Source organism: Podarcis raffonei, chromosome 17 (genome assembly GCF_027172205.1).
Source record: "Podarcis raffonei isolate rPodRaf1 chromosome 17, rPodRaf1.pri, whole genome shotgun sequence".
In the NCBI taxonomy this organism is placed as follows: domain Eukaryota; kingdom Metazoa; phylum Chordata; class Lepidosauria; order Squamata; family Lacertidae; genus Podarcis; species Podarcis raffonei.
This window is the reverse complement of record NC_070618.1, coordinates 3,579,741-3,594,579: the sequence shown is the minus strand read 5'-3', so window position 1 is coordinate 3,594,579 and position 14,839 is coordinate 3,579,741. Positions and strand designations below refer to the sequence as shown.

At 45.9% G+C, this 14,839-nt stretch overlaps 1 protein-coding gene across 1 annotated transcript; it reads left to right on the top strand.

Annotated features, from left to right (window-relative positions):
* The first annotated feature begins 9,643 nt into the window (after nt 1–9,643).
* On the top strand, nt 9,644–14,136 carry LOC128405271 (transcription factor HES-4-like). The gene is made up of 2 exons (XM_053371725.1): nt 9,644–9,812; nt 13,896–14,136. The coding sequence occupies exons 1-2, from the start codon at nt 9,717–9,719 to the stop codon at nt 14,058–14,060; spliced, it is 261 nt and encodes an 86-aa protein (XP_053227700.1). The 5' UTR covers nt 9,644–9,716; the 3' UTR covers nt 14,061–14,136.
* The last annotated feature ends 703 nt before the right edge of the window (nt 14,137–14,839 follow it).

Below are 14,839 nucleotides of genomic sequence, written 5' to 3'. Positions count from 1 at the left end.
TATGCCTGCTCCTTGTAAGGTGGAATGGAATATCCTAACAGAAACTGCCTTCTTGACCGTTGGACCCTCTCTTGGTCTCATCCGCTCAATCCACCAGAGTCTGTCTTCACATGCAGGGGAGGTCCCTAACTCACTGAGGGTTTGAGACCCATCAACTGCCCTCACCTGGTTTAGCCAGCCAGTTGAAGCCATTTCCCAGGGTGTGGCCGCTGTTGCATGCTGACAGCTTCTAGGAGTCACAGGTGAGAGCTGAGTGCAGGGTGGGGACCAAAGGTGGACAAACTACCCCAAAAGAAGCATGATGTGTCCCCCACAAGAGATACTACCTCTCCCCTAACACCCCATACACCCCTCCACTGTGGAGTTGCCATACGTCTGGAATTTCCTGGACATATCCAGGAAAAGTGAGAGATTTTACTTTCTTGGGCTCCATGATCACTGCAGATGGTGACAGCAGTCACAAAATTAAAAGACGCCTGCTCCTTGGGAGAAAGGCGATGGCAAATCTAGACAACATCATAAAAAGTAGAGACATCACCTTACCAACAAAGGTCTGTATAGTTAAAGCTCTGGTTTTCCCAGTAGTGATGTATGGAAGTGAGAGCTGGACCATAAAGAAGGCTGATCGCGGAAGAATTGATGCTTTTGAATTATGGTGCTGGAGGAGACTCTTGAGAGCCCCATGGACTGCAAGAAGATCAAACCTCTCCATTCTGAAGGAAATCAGCCCTGAGTGCTCACTAGAAGGACAGATCCTGAAGCTGAGGCTCCAATACTTTGGCCACCTCATGAGAAGAGAAGACTCCCTGGAAAAGACCCTGGTGTTGGGAAAGATGGAGGGCACAAGGAGAAGGGGACGACAGAGGATGAGATGGTTAGATAGTGTTCTCGAAGCTACAAACATGAGCCTGACCAAACTGCGGGAGGCGGTGGAAGACAGGAGTGTCTGGCGTGCTCTGGTCCATGGGGTCACAAAGAGTCGGACACGACTAAACGACTAAACAACAACAACAATCCAGAATACTGTATTCGTCAGCAGTGTCTGGGTGGAAATCGCCCAAATGTCCAGGAAAATCAGGACATGTGGCAGCCCATGTCGGCAGTGTTGATTTTGCCTTTAAAAAAATTTTATTTTCACTGTTTGAAATATGGCAACCCTACTCCACCTTCCAGGCCTCAGAGTTTTGTTGGAGTTTATTAACACCTTTCTAGACCACCTCAATTAAAACAACAACAACCACTCTTGGGAGAAATGCATAATTATTCATTAACATCATTCTGAAAGTCCCCAGTTGGGAGATATTCCCATGCAAATTGTACGAAGAACAACCAGCAAATCCAAACCCAGCTGTGATTCATGTGTAGCAAAAGCTCTCCTGAGCCCAGGCGTCATGCTTTGCAAATCGCGAAGGGGAAAGAAAGAGAACAACAAGCCTGACTATTTTGCATCATTTGGGTTGCAAACTCCACAGTGGAGTATTTCCTCCTATTTATTAGCTATGGGGATGGAGGAAAGGAGCCAATCAGGGCACAGCACCAACTCCACCTTTGGCTTTTAGAAATCTTCCTCAGCCTCACCCCCCCCCCCGGCCCTGTGGCTTTGGACATTTCTGCAGGCATTGCCCTCAGTTGCTTTCTAAATTTCTGCACTCCAAATCCACCGTCCCCTAAACATCCTATCTTCACTTTCTTTTATGCCACCATTTTTTTGGCCACAGGTTTTGCCTGTTTAGATCAGAGCTGAGCAGCGAGTTGAATCAGCGGCTCATAACTGCGTGGAACTACTCAAGCCATAGTCACAATGTGTGTCTTTAGTTGTGTGAATTGGCCTACATGCTTTGCAGTCCCCCCCCCCCCTCCCCAAGGAGACCTGATGCTCTGGAAGACATCTGGCAAGGGGATGAGCAACCAAGGAAACAGCCTTGTACGAAGCCAGGCCATTGGTCACTGTGGTTTAGTATTTACACAAACAGTTGTTGTTCCTGGTGCTACTTGGAAAGGCAGAGACCATTTGTTCATGGAACATGTGCTCTGAATTGGGGCTCTGGCCTTCTCCCCTTATTGTGACAGAGCCTCTGGAGAATGATTAAAACCATGTAAAATTACCTGAATTAACTGACACAATAATTCCCGTAAGGTTTTGGGAGTGGGTGTGCTCCCTAAAAAGCAGACAAACCTAGACAGCATCTTAAAAAGCAGAGACATCACCTTGCGAACAAAGATCCATATAGTAAAAGCTATGGTTTTCCCAGTAGTGATGTATGGAAGTGAGAGCTGGACCATAAAAAAGGCTGATCGCTGAAGAATGGATGCTTTTGAATTCTGGTGCTGGAGGAGACTCTTGAGAGTCCCATGGACTGCAAGAAGATCAAACCTCTCCATTCTGAAGGAAATCAGCCCTGAGTGCTCACTGGAAGGACAGATCCTGAAGTTGAGGCTCCAAGACTTTGGCCACCTCATGAGAAGAGAAGACTCCCTGGAAAAGACCCTGATGTTGGGAAAGATGGAGGGCACAAGGAGAAGGGGATGACAGAGGACAAGATGGTTGGACAGTGTTCTCGAAGCTACAAACATGAATCTGACCAAACTGCGGGAGGCAGTGGAAGACAGGAGTGCCTGGCGTGCTCTGGTCCAGGGGGTCACAAAGAGTTGGACACGACTAAATGACTAAACAACAACGTGCTCCCTAATATTATTGATGGCTGGCAGAAGTGTGTGGGCTTCATACTCTGAGGCTCAATTCTAGCTTTACTAGGTGGTCTTAGGTATTAACCCCCCCATGTGCAACATGAGGATAAGAATATTGGACCATGTTACAAGGCTCTTTGTAAGGTTTGTTGAGAGTATGCATGTGCAGAGCTTTGACCTTGAAAAAACTTGTCCGAATGTGGGACAAATTCTCTTGAAAGGTAAAAGGTAAAGGTAAACACTCAGGTGAAATCACTCAGGTAGCACTGTGGGGTGAAACTTTCCTCTTCCTCCCTCCCTTGTGAGGGTCCTTTTTTTGGAGGGGAGGGGGAGCTCTGCATCATCATCACATGCTTCCTGGTTCTTGCTGCAATGAGAGAGACACACTTCCTCCAAGGAGGAACATTAGGAACCATTATGCAAGCACTGTGAAATTCCAGTCTGTCTCTGCAGGGGATGGGAAAAGCAGCTGCAGGAGGTGAATTAAGGTGTGAAGGGAGGGGGGGAGAACCAGCCCATAAGGTTGAAAAAATGGCATTTCCCCCTTAAAATGACCTCCTTCAGATGCTGAAAGAAGAAGAAAAAGGAGACAATTACAGAGATGGAACTGGAGTAACTTTGACTGATGTCTGTCAACGCCTTGATTAGGCTTCTCAAAAGTGAATGTTATGGCATATTTTAGGCTTCTCAAACCACAGAAGTGATTTATGCCTTGCAGCAAACGTTCAGGTTTCTGCAGGAAAAGCGAGGAGGACCCATGTACATTCAGCAGGAGGCTCAGAATGTTCCTCATAGGCTGACATCTCCCCGCTGGGTGAGGTCAAGCAACATTTTGGTGACATCCAGACCATATGTTTAACGCACTACAATTCCACTTTGAGCAGTCATGACTCCCCCCCCCCCGGAACCCCAGAATGCTGGGAGTTGTAGTTAAGGGAGCTGAGAGCTGTGAGGAGGAGATCCCTCCATCTCCTCTGAAAAGCTACAATTCCCAGAGTTCACCAGGAGGAAGGATTGTTCATTAAACCGCTCTAGGAACTGTAGCTCTGGGAGAGGAATGGGGGTCACCTCCCAACTCTCAGCCCTCCGAACAAACTGTGGCTCCCAGGATTCTCTATGGGAAACCATGACTGTTTAAAATGGTCTCATAGCTCTTTAAACGTATGGTGTGAATGTGGATACTCTTTTCTACCATGAACATGCACTGCTGAAGCCCCTAAGCAGACAATGACTGCGATGCCCCTGCTCCTTTTGCACCCTTACCCTGCCCTCCCCATACATGGTTGTTCCATCTAGAAGGTGGAAACCATTGTGGGATCAGTGTAAGGCTCAATGGCCTTGCTGGTCATCAGCAGAGGCATGTAAACCCTCCAGCGTTTTACACATGGAAACATGGGCAGTCAAGTTTATATTCATTCATTCATTTCATTTCATTTTTACTTGACTTTTTTCTTCCAAGGATCTCAGGGTGGTTCTCCTCCTCCCCATTCCATCCTCACAACGACCTTGCGAGGCAGGTTAGGCTAAGAGAGGGTAGCTGGCCCAAGGTCACCCAGTGAGCTTCATGGCCCAGTGGAAATTCAAACCCTGCTCTCCCACGTGATTTGCTTTTAGTTATCTAAAAACTGTTTATTGGCTGTCTGATGGGGAAATAGTTCCATACTCTAACCCCGTGGTTCCCAACGTGGGGCACACGCCCCACAGGGGGACAATTCGAGAACGATGGAAGTGAAAGCTGGACCATAAAGAAGGCTGATCACTGAAGAATGGATGCTTTTGAATTCTGGTGCTGGAGGAGACTCTTGAGGGTCCCATGGACTGCAAGAAGATCAAACCTCTCCATTCTGAAGGAAATCAGCCCTGAGTGCTCACTGGAAGGAAAGATCCTGAAGCTGAGGCTCCAAGACTTTGACCACCTCATGAGAAGAGAAGACTCCCTGGAAAAGACCCTGATGTTGGGAAAGATGGAGGGCACAAGGAGAAGGGGACGACAGAGGACGAGATGGTTGGATAGCGTTCTCGAAGCTACCAGCATGGGTTTGTTCAAACTGCGGGAGGCAATGGAAGACAGAAGTGCCTGGCGTGCTTTGGTCCAGGGGGTCACGAAGAGTCGGACACAGCTAAACAACTAAACAACAACAACAATTCGAGAATGAGTTATTAACAGTGAATGGTCTTTTAGGCTTCCTCCACATGAAAAGGAATTCACTCTTTGAATAATATGAATTATATGTCGTGGGGGGGGAGGGCACCAGGATTTTAGAGATGCTTAGGTGGCCAAAAAAAGGTTGGGAACCACTGCTCTAACCATTACACCACACTGCCATTATGGTTCACCCATCCCTGCTCTCGCATGAAGGGTCACTCCCTCTGCCATCGCACATTGCTGAAGGCTCTTTCCTGCCTCCGATGTGCCACATTCAGTTATCCTGAGATAGCTGGTCCTCCACCAGCTTCCAAAACCACCTTAAGAATTTGTAATAGAAAGTTTAATCTCAACAATAACCTCGTCTTACTTGTCATAGAACAGCTGCAGCTGAAAATACAGCCAGGAACACACATATCTCAAAAGGCAGTTAGGGGAAGATTGAAAGGAAGCTGTTTCAGTGGCATATGCCAGCCTATGTCAGCCCAGGGCTTTGCAACTGTTTGGAACTACACTTCCCATCGGGTCAGCTAGCCCAGCTCTGGTGTTTTAAAACTTCCCGGCATAGGTATGAAATAAAAAAAATATTAAGGTCTTACATATATAATGAATGTTCATAAATGTACCAACCAGGCACATACATAGATGTGTGGATCACATGTCTGGAGCAACACAGGCCATTCAGGACTAAGGAAGTAGAGAATGGCCTGGCTGGAAGATGGAAATGAATTTGAATCTTCATGTGATCAAAAGAAAGCTCTGCCCCCCACCCTGTTCAGTAAAGGGCGGCATCCCCCACCAACCCCAGGTCTTCATCAAACTGTGGCAACTGAACTTCATTAACAGACCTTCCAGGTGTCCCTATTTTCCAGGGACAGCCCCAGATTGACAGAAACTGTTCTGGTTTCTGATTTGATCCGGGATCCCATTTTTCCTTAAAGGTAAAGGTAAAGGGACCCCTGACCATTAGGTCCAGTCGTGGCCAACTCTGGGGTTGCGGCGCTCATCTCGCTTTATTGGCCGAGGGAGCCGGTGTACACCTTCCGGGTCATGTGGCCAGCATGACTAAGCCGCTTCTGGCGAACCATTGCAGCGCACAGAAATGCCGTTTACCTTCCCGCCGGAGCGGTACCCATTTATCTACTTGCACTTTGACATGCTTTCGAACTGCTAGGTTGGCAGGAGCAGGGACCGAGCAACGGGAGCTCACCCCGTCGCGGGGATTCGAACCGCCAACCTTCTGATCGGCAAGTCCTAGGCTCTGTGGTTTAACCCACAGCGATGTGCCTATTTTCATCGAAGAAATGTTGGAGGGTATGGAGTTATGTGACCCCCCAAGTCAAGGAGATTACTACACAACCTTTAGAAGACATCTGAAGGTTTTTATTGTTTTATTGTATTTTTACATATGTTGAAAGCCACCCAGAGTGGCTGAGATAACCCAGTCAGATAGGTGGGATTTAAGTATTATTATCATTGTTGTGGTTGTTGTTGTTGTTGAATAGGACATCCCTATTTTCTTGAGCTTGTTTGGAGGTTCTAGCAGGGGAGCACAGCTATTGTACACCCTTGACCGAAGAATGGTACACTCCTTCTATCTGGGATGGTCGTCCTCTTCCACCGAGCGCGCAGCTTTGGGAGGGACGCACATGGAGCGGTGAGGGAGGAAGGGGACACCCGCCTAGCCAGCCAGATCAGCCAAATCAACCCTGGCGATCAATGGGGTGACAGATGTCGCAGCCAGGTCGCCCTCACATCCTGGACATCCCGATTGTCATTGGAGAAATGTTGGAGGTATGGGACTTATAGGTGGAAGCACTATAGGTTAATTCACTTTTAGCTACTTAAAAATTGTTGGGTGCTCTCTGTAGCACAACATCCACCTCAGCAAACCAGCTAAAATAACAACGGCTGCTGGGTTGACCACAAAATAGGCTAGTGAACCAATCCAAAATTGCTCAGAGAAGAAGTTGAGAGAGAGTGCAACAAGCACATAATCCTTTCTGAGCTCAGAACCAGCAGTACAATACGTTCAGAACTGAGGAAAGTATTGGACCTTTAAAGGCTCAGAGGATGAAATGCCACCTTCTTGCTGCTCAGATTGTCTGCCCTACTTGCTCAGAAGCTTTTATGCGCAAGAGTTGGCAGCCTGCTCCTGTTTAACATTTCACAGGTCTCTGGTTGTCTTTCACCACAACCCCCTCAGCAGCGTTCAGAGCCTGCGTGCGCATGACAGTGGTAGACTGCGAGAACAGGGTCAACAACATGCGGCTCAATAGGAGCGACAGACGACCAGGTCCGTTTCTCTTGTCAGACATTCCCCAGCTAGCTGAAGTCTAGCATTTAATAAGGCACATTGAAAGCAGGCCTTATTATCCACACCACAAAGGATTGAATTATGTACTTAACATTTTAATAGCTGCCAATAAGACGTCTTCTCATTTTGCATCCTTATCTCAGAGATTTTATAATCTAAAATTCAGCACCAGGGTACCCAAGGGAAAGAAGATGGGAGAGGATAGTAAGAGAGAAATTACATGCTGTGGGCAGGAGCTGTTGTGGTGGTGTTGTCGTAAGAGGGTCAGGGTCAGAGAGGGGAATAAAGGGAAATGACCCCACCAGTATCAAAAGTATAGAATTCTGCCTTAAAAAACTGTGCCTTGGAGAATGCATCAATTGAGAATGTATCATATTTGCAGTCTCACGTATCGTTTTGATCTGAATGTATCCTTGCTGTGTCTTTTTCATTGACTTAAAGAATGTATCTGAATGTATCCTTACTGAAATGTAATTTTCCATGAATGTATCTTTACTGAAATGTATTTTTCTTCAATATACTGTACTATGCTATACTTTTCTGAATGTATCCAAATGTATTTTTGAAGAACGTTCCTTAAATGTAACAATCACTTGTTTCAGTGTGAAAAGTGACCCAGCTACCATTCAGCAAATCCTGGCTTCAGATCTCACATATGCCCTGAGCTCACTATGTTGCCCTTAAGCAAACCATCTGCAGCCTAGGAAATAATATTGACCCACCTTACAGAGCAGCTGTAAGGATGCAAACACAACAAAGCACGTAAAGCACTAATTACGCTTTCAAAACCAGCCAAGAGATTTGCATGTAAAATATTACATGCTTAAGCATCATTTCAAGACAGGGATGAGGCCTAAGGAGTTGTACCGCAAGCTTCACAGAAAAACACACATTTTGTGCAAAGTCAGAGTGTAATCCTGTTCAATAGCGCTGGGACTACTTTGCACATTAACTTGGTCCCTAATAAAAAGTCTGTTGTAAGCTTTTGATTCTTTTTAATTCGTATTAACGGTACAACACACACACACACACACACACTTTATGACTGTTGCAGCCATTTCTTATAGGTCAACAGCGCTACCCGCAATTTTCATGAGACAGACGTACCACTGTTGAAGAGAGACACACACATAACAGCCACCCATCACCAATGCATGCCCCCCCCAACCCTTCTGGCTCTTATTTTCTTCTGCCCAGAGCAGAAGAGCAGTTTCCCCAACTGGATGTAGCTAAACAAGCTATAGCTTAGGGCCCCACACTCTTGCCCCCCCCCCAAAAAATATACTACTTAATTGTATTTCATTATTAATATACTTCTTAATTGTATTTCAGTTCAACAATTACTTTGATAAAATACATATTTTGTTATGTGCAAATAAATAATAATAATAATAATAATAATAATAATAATAATAATAATAAAATTTATTTATACCCCGCCCTCGCCAGCCAAGACCGGGCTCAGGGCGGCTAACAACCAATAATAAAAACAAGTTGATTAAAATACAATTTAAAAGCTTAAAATACAACATCAAAACATTAGGATGCAGCCTCTTCACAGGAGGAGAAAGGAAAAAGAAAGAGAGGGAGGGAATCAAATTGGCTCCAAGCCAAAGGCCAGGCGGAACAACTCTGTCTTACAGGCCCTGCGGAAAGAAATCAGATCCCGCAGGGCCCTGGTCTCGTGAGGCAGAGCGTTCCACCAGGCCGGAGCCAGGGTTGAAAAGGCCCTGGCTCTGGTTGAGGCTAATCTAACTTCCTTAGGGCCCAGGGCCTCTAGGGTGTTGCTATTTATGGACCTTAAGGTCCTCCGTGGGGAATACCGGGAGAGGCGGTCCCGTAGGTACGAGGCTTTATATACCTATTAGGGCCATAAATTACCATATAGCATATATTCAACACAAAAAAACAGTGACGATTTGTTGTTGGCAAAGGACAGCTGGACATATAAAGGGCCCCGTTACCTTCAGTAGCTTAGGGCCTCATCAAACCTAAATCCGGCCCTGCTGGTGCCTTCCACACTCAAAGCACTTTTAAGACCACAGGTGCTGGCTGGGGCAGATGGGAATAGTGCAAAACACCTGTGAGCACCAGGTGGGGGGAGGTTGTACCAGCATCTTCAGCTGGATAGAAGCAAAACAGCTTCATTAACCCCAGAATTGCTGACCCTTCCAAACCAGTGGCCAAGTTTTGTAGCGTCAACCCCTTGTTTTGCACAGCTCCCCAAACTGAGAATTGGTACATCAAACCGGGGTTCATAGTTAACACCCAGAAATCCAACACTGTCTGATTCACTCCAAACCGGTGCCAAAGTTTTGCGGTCCTTTTGTAGGGTTTTGAGGTGTGTGTTTGTGTGTGTGTGGAAGAGAGGGAGGGGCTGGAGCATCTGCTAAGGAAGGTGGAAGCCTTTCCACCGACCAGAGGAGGAGCTGCTGACACCTTGGAAGGCGGAGGCGTGAATCCCTTTGACTTAAGAGGAATGAAAACGGCGCATCGAGCCAATTAGAAACAAAACGGAAAAGCCAATCTCGCTCCTGCTTCGCGCAGTCTCCAGAAGACAGGGCCATGGAGCTGGCAGCGGGCCAGGCAGAGTCAAAGGGTCTGGGCGAAAGCGGAGGGTCTGCAAGGAAATCGAAGCATCCCAACAGCCTCTACCGAAAGGTAAGGAAACAGAGATGTTTCATCTCCTTCCGCCGGTTGATCGCATTCGCAGCATCTAACAGAGCAAAGTCCCGTTTTGCCCTGAATCGTGCGCCAAAGAGGTAGCATTCAGCCAGGGCTGCACCTGAGCCCCGGACTGACTGCAGGTGAACTTCTAGGACTTTTCACTCAGGGACATGGGATGGCAGCTGTGCTTTGCTGCGTTTCTCCTCCAAGATGATGCACCTAGTTCTCCTCCCCATTTTTTTTTAATCTTGACAGATTTAATTTTATTATTATTATTATTATTAAAGATTTTCTTGTTTTACAGAAGTGTAATTTCTCTCGTATTTTTTCCATGTAACATTTTTACAAATCCGCTTCATTTGTTGAGACATTAGGGGGAGGGGGGGAAAGGGGGTGGAGGGGGGAAGATGGCTGGGGTGGGGGTGGGATCGGGTGGCGATGCTTCTTTTATGCTTAATGTATGTGGGGTTTGGTGTCAGCGTTGCTTGTGCTGTTCACTTGTGTTCCTTTGGTGGTGAGAGAGGTTGGGGTTGGCCTAGGGTGTGGTTATTCATTTGTGGTTTGCTGTGGTGGTCTTTGTTTTCATGTGTGAGTGGGGTGGGTGGGTGTTCTGGATCAGGTTAGCCATATTGATTTGTATGCTGTCGGTGGATTATTGTCATTGTCTTGTTGGGCTGTGTATGTGATAAAGGGGAGCCAGACCGGGGTAAAGGCGTCTTCTTCTGTTTGACCCCGTGTCAGTTTCAGTTTATTGGTTAGTTTTTCTTGTAAGGCTGTTTCCCATACTATTTGGTACCATTGGTCCATGCTTACTCCTGACAGGTCTCTCCAGTGTCTGGTTATGGTGTTTCTGGCTGCTGAAAGTAGGTGGGTTATGAGTTCTTTGTGGTGTAAATGGGCATTGTTGTCTTGGAAGATGTTTAGTAGGGCCAATTCTGGGGTGATGTCTAATACTTGCTTAGTTATTTTACATATTTCTCGTGTGGCTGTTGTCCAGAATAGTTGGATTTTGGGGCACTCCCACCACATGTGGAGGTATGTGCCTGTGGACTCCTCCCCATTTTTATCCTTTATGTGTGAGTGGGGGACTCGAGACCCTGTATCCCAGGTTTTAGACCAACGATCTAACCACTACGCCACACTGCCTCTCTCTGTAGAGTCCTTTTTCCTCACCTGTGAGCCACCACGGCCATCTTGCACCAAGTGTGGATCTGGACACCGCGAGGAAAGCCAATGCCAAGCAATTTCTGCACATTTGCAGAAATTAATGATCAATATGAAAATAGCTTCTCTGTTGTTGCCATCTGTCTTGCAGACTCCCCTCCTCCTCCCCAAACCTTTTAACATTGCTACTGAGAAATGATTAGCTTTGTTGGTGTGCTTGGTGGATAATCTGGAGTGGTGAGGGACAGATGGCAGATTATTTTGGGATCCAGGGAAGGAAGGGTCTTATCCAAGCCATTCAACAGGCTTTCCAAGCAATATGGGAGGTGGGGGACAGATCCATTGAATTTCAGGGGATTTGTTTCTGAGTAAACAGGCTTGGAATTGTGTTCTGAAGACACACTGTACAATTAAGTCTATGTGCTGGTAATGGCATCAGTTCAGAGCATTTGCACGTGTGTGTTTTCCCCGGCTCCAAAATTTAAAATTATACAGTAAAGACAAGCAGCTGTGGCACAGAGTGGTTACAAATCCTCTTCAGTTTTGCAAGGCAGGCAAGGTGGATCAGGATCTCCTCTCTGGGTGGTTCAGCAATGTAGGTTGTTGAAAGGAAGAAAGGAAGAGGAAACTAGGTTGTTGAACTGTTGTGTGAAAGGACTGTGAACTCATTTTTATTATTTTATTTCCCCCCAATAATATTTATTAAGTTTCATACAAAAACAGCACATGCTATAAAACCAATTTTAAAAAAAGAAATAAAACGAATAATAACAAAAAATATAACCACAAACACATAAACAATAAAAATTAATTAATTAATTAAACTTCCAGCCTCATAAACATATTACTTGACTTCCTCTAATCTCTTCCATCTGAATTTCCTTGTAACTAAATGTAGCAGTTTTCCAATATCATTATTCAGAAACAATATTCCAATTATAATCAAATTTCTTAACTTTTCTTAACATTCTATATCTCATTTATTTAATTAAATTCTAATTTAAACCTAGGCCTATTTAGTACTTTCAAGTAACTTCTAGTCTTTAATATTACAATCTTTATTCAAATAGTCTTTAAATTTCTTCCAATCTTCTTGATGTTCCTCTTCTTTCTGGTCGCAGATTCTCCCAGTGAGATCAGCTAGCTCCATAAAGTCCATCATCTTCATCTGCCATTCTTCCACAGTTGGTAATTCTTGTGTTCTCCACTTTTGGGCTATTGAAATTCGAGCAGCAGTTGTGGCATACAGAAATACCTTTACATCTTTCTTGGGCTGTGAACTCGTTTTTAATACCAAAAATAAATTAATGGGCAGATCATATGCTCAGGGTACATTTACCCAGCAGGTCAACACAGCAGCTTTATATTACCATGGGTCTGATGGCTACCCCACCCCGCCCTGTGAGCAGTGGTATTTTTCTAGATGGCAGGTTGAGAGGAATTCCCTACCAGGACAGACTTTGCTCGTGTGCTCAAGACATCGATTCCATAAAGCATATTTTGCTGAACTGTGCAAAATATGAGCAAGCCAGGGCTGAACTGATATTACCCTTGCTGGTACAGTACCTTTTCCGGTAAAATCAGGGGCTCACTATGTCAGGTTCCTATTGGAAGACCGGACAAATGCTAGAACATTAGCAGTGGCCAAATTTTTATCAGTGGTTGCAAGAATGATCCCTATATTCTGAACGAAATGCTTGTTTAACCTGGAGGTAGGCTGTATGAAGCTCAACATCAAGAAAACGAAGATCATGGCCACTGGTCCCATCACCTCCTGGCAAATAGAAGGGGAAGAAATGGAGGCAGTGAGAGATTTTACTTTCTTGGGCTCGATGATCACTGCAGATGGTGACAGCAGTCACGAAATTAAAAGACGCCTGCTCCTTGGGAGAAAGGTGATGGCAAACCTAGACAGCATCTTAAAAAGCAGAGATATCACTTTGCTAACAAAGGTCTGTATAGTTAAAGCCATGGTTTTCCCAGTAGTGATGTATGGAAGTGAGAGCTGGACCATAAAGAAGGCTGATCGCCGAAGAATTGATGCATTTGAATTCTGGTGCTGGAGGAGACTCTTGAGAGTCCCATGGACTGCAAGAAGATCAAACCTCTCCATTCTGAAGGAAATCAGCCCTGAGTGCTCACTGGAAGGACAGATCCTGAAGCTGAGGCTCCAAGACTTTGGCCACCTCATGAGAAGAGAAGACTCCCTGGAAAAGACCCTGATGTTGGGAAATATGGAGGGCACAAGGAGAAGGGAGCGACAGAGGACGAGATGGCTGGACAGTGTTCTCGAAGCTACCAGCATGAGTTTGACCAAACTGCGGGAGGCAGTGGAAGACAGGAGGGCCTGGCGTGCTCTGGTCCAGGGGGTCACGAAGAGTCGGGCACGACTAAACGACTAAACAACAACAGGCTGTATGAATTGTGTGTTGCTTTGTAACGATTTGTTGGGTCTCTGGACTGTAATGAAGGTTTATGATGATGATTTTTCTAGAAAAAGAGGTTCCAGAGCTCACCATGAACGCCTCCCTTGTTCTCTTATAATGACAATGGTGCCCACTTGAGAGGTGCCAGAACTGACTTCTGGCAAGTTCAGCTGGAAAAAAAGCCCTGACTCTGAGGAGTAACTTCTCCTCACACTTTGGCCTAGGATAGAGGGAATTCTCCACAATTTAACTTTGGGGGAGGTGGGGGTTGAATCCTGACAAGACCGAAGTACTGTTTCTGAGGGACAAGGGGCGGGCAGGTGTGGGGGTCATAGGTGTGGCTAGGCTCAGGAGTTCATGGTCTCCGTTCTCAATTAAGGGATTGTCTCCAGTTGTTAATCCAACACATAGCGCAGGGCATGCCCTAGATTTGTTGCCTTTCAGTTCTCTGATAAGTTTCATTTTTCTCCCCACTCGCTTCTGCCAGTCCATCAAGCCACTGATCGAAAAACGCCGCAGGGCCCGCATTAATGCAAGCCTGGAGCAGCTGCGGAAGCTCCTTCAGCAGCTCCCTGATCAACAGGTAAGTGGAGAGTTCAGTCTTTTCAGAAACAACCTACCCATGTGGCCAAAACTTAACTCTGTTTCTTAGATTTGAGAGGCGCTGGTATTTGCAAGAGCAACACCCTCCTCTCTGCACAATCCAAAAGTTTAGCCACAATCGTCTGTGGCAACAAAAGCGTTTTTAATAGAATTTGGGAGATCCCTTGCAAGACTTTATCAATCTCCTGTACTGGTGGAGTACAGGGTCAGGTTTAAGGTGCTGGTTTTGACCTTTAACACCCTATGCGGCCTAGGACCCTCGTATCTACGGGACCTCCTCTCCTGGTCTGCCCCGCGGAGGACCTTAAGGTCCACAAATTACATCATTTTGGAGGTCCCAAGTCGCAAGGTGGTTAGGTTGGTCTCAACTAGGGCCAGGGCCTTTTCAGTACTGGCCCCAACTTGGTGGAACGCTCTGTCTCAAGAGACTAGGGCCCTGCAGGACTTGACATCTTTCTGCAGGGCCTGCAAGACAGAGCTGTTCCGCCTGGCCTTTGGTTTGGACTCAGTCTGACCCTTATGTTTCCCTCCCCTTATGGTTTTGACTTTTAAAATGAGGCTGCATTTTAAATTGCATTTTAACCTGTATTTTAAATTGGTGTTGTTTTTTTCTTATGCTTTTACTGAAATTTTATTGGTGTTGGCTGCCCTGAGCCCGGCTCTGGCCGGGGTATAAATAAAATTTATTATTACTACTACTGTTAGACAAACTAGTGTAAACTAGAAACATAGAAAGTTCACAGGCCATAACCTCCAGGAAAGGGCAGGGCTGTGTGGGTGCTTGAAAGGGTGTGGGCTACCTCTGAAATCTTCAGAAGACAAGAAGAT

Coding starts and splice junctions, on each gene's coding strand:
- LOC128405271 (XM_053371725.1), top strand. CDS start 9,717: ATGGAGCTGGCAGCGGGCCAGGCAGAGTCAAAGGGTCTGGGCGAAAGC. Junction 9,813..13,895: donor CCAACAGCCTCTACCGAAAG/GTAAGGAAACAG, acceptor CGCTTCTGCCAG/TCCATCAAGCCACTGATCGA.